The 13,897-nt window shown below is 35.9% G+C and overlaps 1 protein-coding gene across 3 annotated transcripts in view; it reads right to left on the reverse strand.

Moving 5' to 3' along the window:
* Positions 1-13,897, reverse strand: part of grin2bb (glutamate receptor, ionotropic, N-methyl D-aspartate 2B, genome duplicate b) — a 119,060-nt gene that overhangs the window by 91,900 nt on the left and 13,263 nt on the right. For all 3 annotated transcript variants that reach the window (XM_053477071.1, XM_053477072.1, XM_053477070.1), the window contains exon 3: positions 5,905-6,486. In XM_053477071.1, the coding sequence (XP_053333046.1) occupies positions 5,905-6,486 (582 nt within the window). The remainder of the gene's footprint in view (positions 1-5,904; positions 6,487-13,897) is intronic.

The raw sequence follows: 13,897 nt of genomic DNA on the forward strand, positions 1-13,897 counted from the left end.
TATTTTTACTATCTGTGTAGTTACACATGCAATTCCATACTGGGTGTGTATGCATTTGAATAGATGGTTTAATAATAAATCTGTAATATATTTTCTGAGCTGATTTTACATAAGAATTTATTTACCATAAGAATTTTAGCATAGTCTTTTTTATTATTATTCCTAAAAATTAACAGAAATAATCCATTTATTTAAAGTGCAGCTGGTATAAACATCGTCATGCTGTAACCCAAGCCTACAGTAGGTATGTATAAGCTACACAGGAGTAACATTTTAAATTATAACCAAAGTACAGTAATTAAATTGCTAAATACAAAACTAAATATAAAATCCCAAAGTAACAAAATGTTATTTAATTTAGTATAGAGAAATTTACCAACCTAAAGAAAAGTTAAGAGAGACAAGGATCAGCAAAATTTCCAACACATCTACATCTTAAAACCCCTGCAAAAAAATTTAACTACCCCTAAAATATCAGGAAATTAAAAAAAAGAGATTCTTTTTTAGACTTTGCAAGAGAAATATGGCCACTGTCATACTGTCATGCACATGTATTCCTGATTTTAGATTTATTATCTATTCAATAAACTCTCTTGCTCTCTCCTAATATATCTTACAATATAAATGCTTCTGCACATCACACACACTGTCTGCATGTGAAGACTACTAGAAATGTCTCTCAGGTGAAAACATCATAAAGCTGGTTGAGAGAATGCCAGGTATTACGTAGCTGAAATCAAACCAGATTCTATAAACCAATTTTTGAGAGATGATTTGAGTGATATTATATATGTAGGCAATAATGACAAAAAACATGGGATTGTTAAGGTTTGGAAATGTGAACATGGCCCAGTGTATCGAGCTCTATATAAATGGTTTAATTTTGCCATAACATTTAGGAAATTTGTGAAATTTCTGTTCATGAAACTCTGAAAAGGTACAGGATTATATCCTTTAAGGAATAATTTTATTGTCGTAAAATTATTTAGTGATTTTATATAGAAAATCACACTGAGAAGATTCATTACAACTATATAAACATAAGTAGAGTTAAGTTAGCCTGTGTCCATGATAGCTGATGCGCTGCAGTGGCTGAGCTGCATTACGGGAAGATTTACAACATGCCGTGTTTAGAAGGCACTCTTTCCCCAACCAGTTATCATTTTGTAGATTTTAGCTCTTTGTAGGCTTTGACTTATATGGACTTCTGATGTTGTCACCCAGTCTAAATAGGCTGCATGACAAGCAATTCACTATCAATGCAGATGAATAAAAAGACATTTCAAATGATTGATAAATAACTCCTATAAATGTAAAACTTAAAGTTTCTCATTTTAATGATAAAAAGGTATATATTATAGGTATTATAATAATAAAAGGTACTGAAATTGTCAGTTCAACTGAATCTGCATCTACTCCACTAAATAAATCCATTAAAGTACAGCTTCTAATTTTTCAGGGGATTTAAGGTAGATGTTAAATTAAAAAAGAAAAATATGCTTGACATGCATTGCACCGTAGGTTACACCATTATATTAGTTACAGATGGTAGTTTTGTGCTTATTCCAAGGAAAATATTAAAAATATTGACTAAGGCTAACTTACAATAGCTTAATTAGTAATCTCTTAAATGTTCTAGATAGCTGAATTTCTGGTCCTTGCTATTTTTATGCAAACAAAGTATGTGTACCACAGAGACAGGCTACAGTATTGACAGAGACCTTATGCACTAATGTTTAAAACATTTGTTAATCAAAGGGTAAAAGTATGGTTTTGTGTTATGTGGTTATAAAAAGTCTAAAGTATTAGATTAATCAAAACAAAATGTATGATACAAAATAAAAAGTATGATGATCAAACTACGTATAGTATTACAACAACTAGAACTAAATGCAAAGGTGCTGCTTAAAATATAAGCTTGTGACCTGATGACACAAGTTTTTTTTTTATAAGATGGTGCTATATACAGTATGAAAGCAAGCTCACTATAGAATTTAGACAAGCATAAACTCAACTATGCCATAATTTGATGCACTGATGCAGAACTAGAACAGAATCATCAGCACCCTTATCATCTGCACCCTTATTTAATTTGCTATATGATTCCTGGATGATTTCTACACACAATTATCTAAGATTATCTGAGAAAAAAAGATAGGACAGGAAAAGAAGTAAAATTCACAAAACAGAGAACAATAAAGGGGAAGCTGTAAGAGATAAATGCAATGAAGGAAAGCAAATAGAAAAAAAAAGCAATCTACTTAGATTAGCTACATTTCATATTAGCTATATTATGAATAAATGTATTGTCAATATGTGATTGTGGTCTTTGCATTACTGCAATATAAAATTTTGGTGTTTTACCACATTCTTCATACCACAACACCGCTCCATTCCAGTGATAATTAATAAATAAATAAATGTAATAGCTTTTAATTCTTATTAACGATTTGTAGTGTATGTAGTGGATAAGTGACATTTTTCTATTCTATTCTATTCTATTCTATTCTATTCTATTATATTATATTATATTATATTATATTATATTATATTATATTATATTATATTATATTATATTATATTATATATAGGATTGCACAGTTGAGTGAAGTCACACGAGTGACCTGGCCCTTTAAAACATTCCATTTCTTTGCCTTGGGAGGTAACTACTATAATGTAACACTGTCTCCATCATGTTTGGCAGATGATGTGTCTCCATATTCTTCTCTTCTCACAATTCTGGTAGAAGTTTGTCTTGTATCAGAACTGGCCATTCTCAAGAGGTAAACATCTGTATTTGCATTCATAATGGCATATCTTCATTTCATACAGTATGTTAACAATGATACATCTCCCTCCTCCTGAGTGTTAAGGATTTGGCTAGACCTTATGAAGGGGTTTTTCTTTACTAAGGAAAGAATTCTGCAATCATCCAGTTTAGTTGTCTTCTGTGACCTTCCAGGCATTTCGGTGTTGCAGAGCTTGCCAGTACATTCCTTCTATTTATGAATGTGCCAATACTTATGCTATCTTTTTGAAGGGGTTGTTTTTTTCAGCCTAACAATGGATTCCATCACATGCTTTACATCATCACCTTTTTGGACTGGATATAGAGAGTTCCAGTGAAGAGGCTACAAAATGTAAATTCAGCACTTGGATCAACACCAAACTCTTTATCTCTTTAAATTTTATAAAATAACTAAGAAACTAGACACAAGTGGTTATGAAACTACTTATTTGTCAGCTGTCCAATTACTTTTCAGCCTGTGAAAATGGAGGGACTGGGGAAATACTGTGATTTATAAACAGATAATGCAATATTTTGTGAAATGCCTTAAATTAAATTCATTTACATATTGATTGCTTCATTTCATATTGATTTTGGTGGTGTACACAGGCAAAAATATGAAAACCAGGTCATTCTCGAAACTTTTTATGAACCTGACTGTGTATATACACTATATACTATACTATACTATACTATACTATACTATACTATACTATACTATACTATACTATACTTTGCTAATCTGTAACACCAATTAGTCATAACGTCACAATGCACAAAACATTAAGTCCAATATTGTGTAGGTTATTGTTGTGCCACCTGGGCAGTGATGGCCCCTCAGGGCATGACTCCACAATACCTCTGGGGGTGTGCTATGTTGTGTCTGGCAACAGGATGTTGGCAGCAGATCCTTTGGGTACTGTGGGTTGTGAGGTTGGCCTCTGTGGACAGGACTTGTTTGTCAGGTGATTTCCATGGGTGCTTGATGGGTGCTGGATCTTGGGCTTTGGACCAGACGTTGGCACTTTGTTTGCTGGGGCCTGTTGCGTGGCAGACTGTTGTGCAATGGGTGTCATGGTGCCTTTCAATCTTGGCCAGCATTGACTTTTTTGACAAGTACTGCTACATTAGCTTTTCAGTGGGATCAGACCTCAGCCTCAGCCTTAGGTTCCTGCAGTCATAAATGACCATCATGATCCTGTCTAATGCTAATGTGTTAATAATATGTGATGTTAATATTATAACTGATTGGTTTAAACTATAATACTTTATTTCTTAGGCCTCAGAAATTTATTCAGTTATAAAGTAGGTCTGGAAAGGCTGTCTGACAAATAATAAATGTAAAAGAAAAGACAAATGGGATGGAAGAAGAAAAAGAGTTTACAGCTGTTATAACGTAAGTGATATTCTATGTTAAAACTATAAAGGGCTACACTGAAGTATAATCAAATGTGATATCTATTTAATTGATTAATCCAAATTTTGAATAGTTAACCTAAAAAATGCTATATAAATAAAAGTCTTTGAGACATTGTGTGAAAGATAAATAATCAACTATAGTAGCAGTAATTCTGCTTTGCTTCAGGTCTTATCACAATACCCTGTTGTTGATTCTTTTCCTTTAACAGCATGCCTTCCCATGTTTTATTTCTTACTTATTGTTATTTCAGCATTGCAAATTAGACTGAGACACCGGTGCTTTTCTTCTTCTTCTTCTTCTTTACCTTGCTCCCTTTCTTTTTCTCCAGAATGACAAAACAACTGTATTTGACTCCCACTCTATCAGTTGGTGGCATTTGCTAAAAGTCTTGCTGACATTTCCTTTTTTCTGCGCTCTTTTCTCTTTCTGTCCCTGCTCCTATTCATTTCCCTGCTTTCTACAGAGTAAAACCAATACCTCTCTCTCTCTCGCTCTCTCTCTCTCTCTCTCTTGTTTCTCCTCCCTGTTTTCCACTTGCACTTTGACTTTTTTCTTTTCTTCATTCTCTGTCTCTGTCGTTCATCAAAGTCTGTTGGTAAAAGAGGCAGCAGTGTACTGGTAATAGCAGAAGTGACAGGAATATTAATATTGAGCCCATGAGCCCATTGCATTACTACCTAACATCGCACGTCTTCGGTTTTCTACTTCAAAGTCCTTAGTTCAATTCCCATTGAGCCATGTTACCCATGATCTTTGGACCAGATAAAAGAGTCTTTGACACGTTGGACACTGGGACAGTCTGGATTGCTTTATCAAATGACACTCACCAACTGGTGCAATAGTGCAATAATTGTGGTAATTGCTTTGAATAGAACACTCAAATGTTTTTTATATAGCTATATTTATATATATATTTTTTAATGGATTTTATATATACTAGAGAGACAGCAAAGGAGAGAAGTGAGAATGCGAGAAATACAGGACCAAAAGAGACAAGACAGGTTAATGAGACACTCCTGAAAGTCTCATTACCCCTATGCAATTAATGCAGACTTAATTAATGATATCAAATTATTGTTGTAGCATTGAAAGTATTTTCACTACTTCCACTAGTATTGAGAATTATCCAGCAAACTATGAAGCCACCATACAAATGCAGCTATTCATTTTGCACCAAATACCAAATCAGATATTCTGCAAATTGCAGTTGGATATCTTCATAATTGTGACCATAAGAAGTTTGCTTTTATCGCAACTTTCCCATCACATATGAAAAAAATCTCAACCTGCAGTTAGATAGAGAGAAAAAAATCATGAGCCCGTAACCAAACCAAAAAAAGTTTTACCAAAAGATTACACTCTCATAAATTTTCCTTATCATTTTGATGGTACTATTAATAAAATTACATCCTTTGTACCTTTTCTATGTATATTTTACCCAGGAATGTGTAATGTGCATGCCGTTTCAGAATAAAGACATCGTTGTGGTCCAATTATATACTTCAAATTCTTTTAAATGTAAACTATGTTCTTGGTTTTATCTGAAGGATATATACTAAAGTTGCAAAAAAGTAATTATCACAGGTGCCAGCAGCAACAGCACAGTTTGGTTGAGTAGACCAGGTGATAGAAAGAATCTTGAAGGGAAAAGTCAAGGAGCTACTTAACAATTTCAACAATTAAAATGATGCATTACCTTGGCAGCCATGATCATGGAGGAGCCTCCACGGATTCCCAGGATGGGGATGTGGGTCTGCGCTGAGATGAAGTCAAGTATCTGAGCGATAGCCTCAAGGTCGGTGTCATCACCAAACACGACACCCTGGAGCCAGTGTCGGGACATTAGCGCACATATGCGCGTGATAATGCTCTTTGGGTCTGTTTCATTCATGGTGACCAGGTCAAGCTTGGGTGCCAGCGGTACATGCAGGAAGTCCTCCTTTTCCAGGCCCTCAGCCAGCACCATTTCACTTGAGTTGCCCACAAGCACTACGGCAATGCTAAGGCCCTGTGCCAACTTGGGCACTGATGCCACCGGATTTGGTGGAGAGTAATGGGGCGGCCCAATGATGTTGCCAGTGGCCACGCCCCCGGCCATGCCCCCACTGCCCCGTCGCGACTCGCAAGCTGGGAAGAGAAGCAGGGACAGGAAGAGCACTAAGGAGAAAAGATGATGCCTGGAAGGTGAAGGGAGGATGGAGGGCGAGGAGAGGGTACGGCGGAAGGAGGGAAAGAGGCCGAGGCTGACAAGCATGGCAGTGAAGTGAAGACACCGTCCCTGGAGGAAGGGAGACAGGGAGAGAGTTTAGAAATATGTGTCACATACTTTCTCTTCTTCAACCTTCACTACTAATTAATGGCATGTTTTGGACAGGGTCCATGGAAACGTCAAAAGCCCACAGAAAACTCTGTCATACTTGATGGCAAATTTAGTAACGACTTCTATATTTAGCATCTATTTTACCATCTATTCTTGTCTTTATTTATCTTTTATAGTTAAAGGAATTCTCAAGCATTTATAAACATAGCTATATGCATCTGTGAAGCGATTACCAATAACATTTATTTTTATTTTTTTAATGTAATGATTAAAAAAAAATTCTTAGAATTATTTATCACAGACGTTTAAAGATGGTTATTGTGTTCTGTCAGTAATTGTAGGTAAAAACACAAGTTAAAACTTACACATGACTTAAAATTGCTTAAAAAGTTATAAGATAACATCTAACCAAATCTGTGTGATATACAGTACTGTGCAAAAGACTTGAGCCAAGCCAAGTTTATTTCTTCACATTCACTTCCAGACTCTCTTGTATATTTAATGTAGTCTTGAAGAATACTGTAGTTCTCCAGGCCTCTAACAGGTCTTTTTGACCAGTCCTGTCCCTGTACCAGAACCCGTTTCAGAGGAATGTTTTTTGCTTGTTAAGCCTACAGTGACTGGTTCAAACATAAACAAATCATCTAACTTTAGGCATTTACCAGTGAGAAACAGGTGCAGATGATGACAGTTGATCAGGCTGGTGATTAGTATACTGCTGATGCTGAATGCCGAGTGGTTTGAACAGACGAGAGGGGAAACAAGGTTGCTGCTGAGGTTGTTACATAAACAACTAAATTTTTAAAATTGTTTCTTTTGCAGCCTGTCACAGTAAAATATTTGTTAAATAAATTAATAAATGAGGGGTGATTCCAGACTTTTGCACAGCCCCCTTTTTTTTTTTTTTTTTTACTTTCCAGTTTCATGAAAGTTTTGTTAGCATTGTGGTATAAGCAATTTCTGTGCTACACTGGTAAATAGAGAGGCACAAATTCAAAATCAGAAAAAAAACATAGCCATAACATTTTTTATTTAGAGCACAGGTGGGTAAAGTAGCCAAAAATTGTACTCAAGTAAAAGTAGCTGTAGTTAATAAGTAAAAATAAAAAGTATTCATCCGAAATATTACATATAATATCAAGTAAGAGTAAAAAAGCAATTGGTGAAAAGATACGCAAGTATCGAGTAACTGTTTCATCGTAATGTCCCATTTATTTATTTATTTATTTAATTATTACAAATTACGTAAGCAATCAGACAAAATGATAAAACAATGTACAAATTCTGAAATTTACAAATAATAAAATAAATAAAATAAATAAATAAAACTAAATATCTTTACAAAATAGCAAATTAAGGAACAAGAAACACAAATTTCCTAATCTCACTTTTTTACAACATAAACCTTTTAAAACAAATACCTACTGTAGGTAACATATGATTAAACAGTGTAAATTATTGCTAGTGTAAGATATACTGTATATTTAGTTGCACCCCAAGTGGCTCAGCAGATAGAAAATAACATTAGAACATTTACAAGAGGTCTCACTTTTCCATAAACTGTGTCCAGTAGAACAAATGTAAGAAACGTATATTTTTTAGCTTCTAGCTTGTTTGCTAATTAAATATGTTAACATTGCAACATTAAATAAAACAGCTAAACTAACTGCAACATATTTCTTTCACTGTCTACCATGGCTGAAGATAATTTTTTTACATTAGTACATGCGGTTATTGCGGCTGATTGGTCAAACAGAGTCATGTGATTATTGTTGCTACGTCTGATTTGGTGAAATACAGTCACATGGTAGATCCACTGGCTGCATTTCTCTGGCAAAAATGTGTAGATATTCACTCACTCATCGTCTATACCGCTTTATTTTGTATTCAGGGTCGCAGGGGCCTGGAGCCTATTCCAGAAGACTTAGGGCACGGGACGGAAACACCCTGGACAGGGTGCCAATCCATCGCAGGGCGCGCGCACACACACACACACACACTACGGCCGATTTGAGAACTCCAATTAGCCTAATCTGCAGGTTTTTGGACTGTGGGAGAAAACCCACCAAGCACGGGAATAACATGCAAACTCCATGCACACAGAGATGGGAATCAAGTCTGGTCAGGAATCGAACAAGGACCCTGGAGTTGCAAGGCAACAGTTCTAACCACTACACCACTGTGCCGCGTGTGTAGAATTAATGGTTAGAAAAGTAACAGGTCGAACGTGGCTGAGTGTAGCGGAGTTAGAGTAGCGTTTCTTCTTTGCAAATCTACTCAAGTAAAAGTAAAAAGTATGGTGCAGTAAAACTACATAGTTTTTTTTTTTAAGTTAACTTTTTAAGTAGATGTAAGTCATTACTACCCATCTCTGATTTAAAGGTTAACTGATAAATACCTTTCTCTGAAGCATGCATAAAACATGAAACATTCACAAAGTCTCCAAATGGGCTCAGATTTCTGATCTTTGTTAAAATGTTAAATGTTAAAATCACACATCAATTACTGATGCTAATGATATTTCCCTCTGGAATTAATCAAGTTTTTTTAATCTTGAATCTTGATACATATCAAGCTGAAAAATACCAGAATAATACTTTGAGCAGTTTAACCTTTTTGCCTTGCAACTTAACTTTACCTGGTACTTAAGTGAGTACAGGTACTTAAACAAATCAAGACAAATGTTTTCGCTAAGGCCATTTCTATAAGCAGCAACTTTATAAAGCCAAAGCCATTTTAAAACCGTTTTCCATAAAGTGCAATGTAAAAGAATGATTTTTCACAAGCCATTTGAGATAAATGCGCCTCTAATGAGTCGAGGTGTGTTGTCACACATTACCGTGCAAATTTCACAGACATAATACTTATTTTATGGTTTGATGCATTACTTCTAAAAGAAGGTATGTGCATTTGTTACTATTTTTTTATAGGTTGCAATGTAACAGGGAACAAATAAATCCTTTATGTGAATTGAACCTTCATTTTTAGAGTGTTGAAGAAACATAAAAGCAGACTCTGTTAGCATAAAAGTTTTAAAGGGAATTGATTGGAAAAGCACAATGAGCTTCATCTTGAAAGGGCAGCAAGAAAGAGAGTGACAGACAGATTATAGGAGATATCGACAGACATAGAAAAAGGGTGATAGAGAAAGAGAAAGTGAGAGAACATGCGAATGTGTAGCACACACTGAACGTGTTCAGACAGAATGACACACCAGTTGGTTGATCAGTTGACAGAATGGCACACCAGGGGTATTATATCACGAAAGCTTTGTGATACGTATCAGAATATTTAGTTTTATGTGCAAAACTGCAGTAATAGTAAAAAAGACAAAACAAAAAAAAGCAATTAAAAAAAAAATTATAAAGACACAGTGTGCAGTTTCTAGTCTATTACCATGCAATAGATTTAAATATTTTCTTTATTTCAGGCTCCTGTTTAATATTTTTCTCACCTAAAAAAATTTAACCCTGTGTTTAAAATCACAGCCCGACCCATTTCCTTAAAAAGCATCTGATTAAGCATGTGTGGGGTGGTTGGGGTAGTTTGGTTGGTTGCTCTGTATACTGTACTGTAGGCTAGTCAATATTTTCCTTGCAGTTGCTATTCACTGCATAGACGGCAGGCTGCTCTAAAAGTCGCACACAGTTCCTTTAATGATCAAGGAATTAAATAAAAAAAATAAAATAGTTGTTACACATATACAGTAGATTTGTCATACCCAGTTTGAGAACAGCTATGCTGGATGATGCTATAAAAGTACTCATTTCTTTCTCAATATACTTGCAATATCGATAGAATATTATATACTGTACAGTAGCACCCATGCCTACGGTTCACACACACACAAGCCTGTATACATTTATTGACTTTATCCTGTGAAGCATCCACACTGTCTCTCAGACGACACTTCCTCTTCCTTTTGCTGTCTCCATCTTTTGTTCATTCCTTTCGAAATGCCTGAAGGAAACTTGTTATTGTTTCCTGCCATTCTCATTAGCAGCAATGCAGAGGCAAACACTTAGTCACCAACAAATGTGCAATGTGCAAGTGTGTATGTGTGTGTGATGGAAACTAATAAATCAAAATGGGTCACAAAAGCAACAAGCGATAGGATTTTTTTTTTATTTTTAAAATCATGTGTTATTTCATATATATAAAAACCCTTTACTACACTGTCATGATTGGTTGGCCTACTATACAAAACCTTGCGCGTCTTAATGCCATGCCATTCAAACATCTTTCATGTTGGATGTGATCTATAACTGTTGAGGTAAGATAAGATGACCACGTTCACACATGAAGCTGATAAGTTAAAGGGAAACAAAGGCATGTCTGAGAAGGGCCTTTAAGGGCTTGTACACTGGCATTAAGGAGAAGGGCGCCTGATGTAAACAAGCTGCGTGCTATAGGGAGAATGAGAGGCGGGGGGGGGGGGGGGTATCTCAGAAAGAAAGGCAGCTCTTACAGGATAATTATTGGAGGTTTGTCAGGGCTAATTGCAGGTACGCATGCTAATTGTGAATGCGCTCACTTCTGTTGAAAGGAACGACTGTAGCGAGGGAAGAGGGGAAGAGGAGAGCGAGTGGGAGGAAAAGAGCTGAGGGAGGAGATACAGAAAGAGAGAGAGAAAGAGTTGCGAAGGCTTGTGAAGAAGAATGAAATAAGCACATACCATGTAGCGCCCAAATGAGAGCTTAATTAATAAAAATGAAATGAGAAATAGCCCAAGTCACAAGACATAAAAAGGCAGGAATGATATACTAAGCATCAGAGAAAGGGCACTAAGGAAGATTAATACTTTTTTTTTTATGAATGAATCATTTCATTTTGTTTTAAAAAAGCATGTTGTGATTAACGAGAAATAGTCTTGACAAAAAACACAAAAATGCAAGAAAATATTTTTTAAGGAGAAAAAAGGAGGAAAATGTTGAGCGAATGACAAGAAAAAGCAGAAAATGCAGAGAGATGCGCCACTTGGTTTTGCCTTTCAGTTTAGCAGCAGTTTGTATCCATAGCAACCATTCAAATGAGCCTTCCTACACTCACTTACTCACTCACTCACACACAACCACAGAGCGAGAGAGAAAGAGAGATGCTTATTGCTAAAGCTGTGCAGATTTGAACAACCTTAAGTCACCTAGTAACAAATACATACATGTAAAACAACTTTGGTGAGATCATGACATCAACACAAACGCACACACACATACAGTAGTGTATACTTCCACAAATAATTGTTGAAAAAGCTTCTTGCTGGTACAACGCTGTTTTTTTTTTTGTTTTGTTTTTTTTACAATCACACTCAAATCCACGAAACAGAGCCTTACTGGTTCACGTTCATACACACATGTATGCACAAACACACACACACACACACACAGAAAAATACTTCTCAGGGGGAAGTAGATAATGCCTGCTCAAATACCAAAAAGTCACCCGATGACGTCATGACCTAATTTGCCTTTTCTTCGATAATTCATGATGCTTCGCATCTCAAATGTGTTACATTAAGAAATTACATTAAGATTTACTAAAAATACTGAAATAATATAAACAGACATAAAGTAAAACATTTAGCCGTGGTGGCTGCTTTTACAAGTCAAACTGAGGATGAATGAATGAAGGCGTAAAACCAATTGACCTTTTAAAGAAGGCAGTTCGATCCCAGACAAGGTGAGTCTGAGCTTACTGTAGTCGTTCTTGTGAACATTTAGCGAGTTGAACATCTGATTTTCGAAAATCAACAGATAAATTGTTGTCAGTTTGTGGTAGGGGCGCATTTGTCTGTGGGAACTGTACCGTACATACAATCATTTATGATTGTACACCACTTGCTCATTACAAGAACTTGGCTATAAGTTATGGCTCCATGCCATTTCCACATATTTGGGAAATTTTAAGTTCCTGGGGGGCCAGCGTTTTAGAAGTGAAGCAGGCAGTCCGATCATGGCTCCAGCGACTGAGAGAACTTTCTACCTAGATGGTATTCAAGCACAAGTGAAATGCTGGAATAAGTGCATTAGTTTAGCAGGGGATTATATAGAGAAATAAAGAGAGTTTTCACTCATAACTCATAATCAAAAGTCCCAGTTGACTTGAACGCCACGTATTTGTTGTAAATTTTGACAATTAGTCAATTTAAAACTAAGAACAAAAAAGTGTGTGGGCAGGACAAACGACAATGAACAAATATAAGTTTTATCTAAGTTAGCATCACTAGAGCTTTTTAATGCAAGCTTCTTATTAAATTGTAAGTCATTGCATTCATGCAATGTATTCTGTCTGTGGGAATTGTACAACCAATTGTTCAAGGGAATCACAAATAACTACAGCTTTATCAGCTTTTTCACCTGGTATTCTTCTTGTAAAATGGTTAAGATGAATCCTTCTCATGATAAAATGAGATGATGCGATGTGTTTATTCAGTTCTAAGCTAAGGCTTTGCAAGGTTAAACTGCAGAAATCTGTATTAGACAAAAGCAAGCTGTTCCCTGATGCATATGCACGGTACAGCACATCCGTAGTCCATTAAAGCCATCAAAAAAAAATCACTTTAAAAAAGTATACTTTTGTCTTCAAATTAGTCTGATGCTTCAAGTTATGTAAGTGCAACATCCATTTATCTATTCCTAAGACCGCCAACGTTCTCACTCAGCACCTGCTGAGAATTATCACTGCTTAAATGTCACTGACAGAGTGGGGAAAACTGCCATAAATCACGCATGCACACATACACACACACACGCACACGCACACACACCTCCCTTGTGGTGGTATCTTACATCCCTTATAACGGCCCTTCATGTTCCACTTGATGACACTCTCTCAATCATCTGGGACACATTTGCGCAGAGCCCAAGGCCTAATTTCCCTGATTGGCTGAAGATGAGAGAACGGTTCCAGCACTGAGACCTAATTGGCTGAGGATGAGAGATGGTCTAAGCCCTGAGGCTTCACTGGACTCAGTGCTGAAAAGTTGGCACAAAGGGGCGGGGCTTGTTCATTAGAATCAGAAAAAGTGACTTTTGAAACAGCATTCATCTGACCAGCCAGACTAATAGAGTAAAAAACCTGCGTATAATATTCAGATGCCTCCGGTAAAGAGCACCATGCTTTTAATTTGTATAATAGGCCAAATTATTTTACAGGTAATAAACAGTCTTAATAAATCTATAGCAATTTTTTTATATATACATATATATATAAAAATATCTGCTGATATAATACAGTTTGTAATACTCAAAATAGTGTTACGGTTAAACAATCTCCTATTTCTTTCCACTGATTCATCCAATAGAGTCTTTTTTGGTATAAAGCAGCTTGTTTGACTGCTGGGGCAAATGTTATACTGTATGTGTCTTTTGGA

This window comes from Clarias gariepinus, chromosome 18 (genome assembly GCF_024256425.1).
Source record: "Clarias gariepinus isolate MV-2021 ecotype Netherlands chromosome 18, CGAR_prim_01v2, whole genome shotgun sequence".
Classification (NCBI taxonomy): domain Eukaryota; kingdom Metazoa; phylum Chordata; class Actinopteri; order Siluriformes; family Clariidae; genus Clarias; species Clarias gariepinus.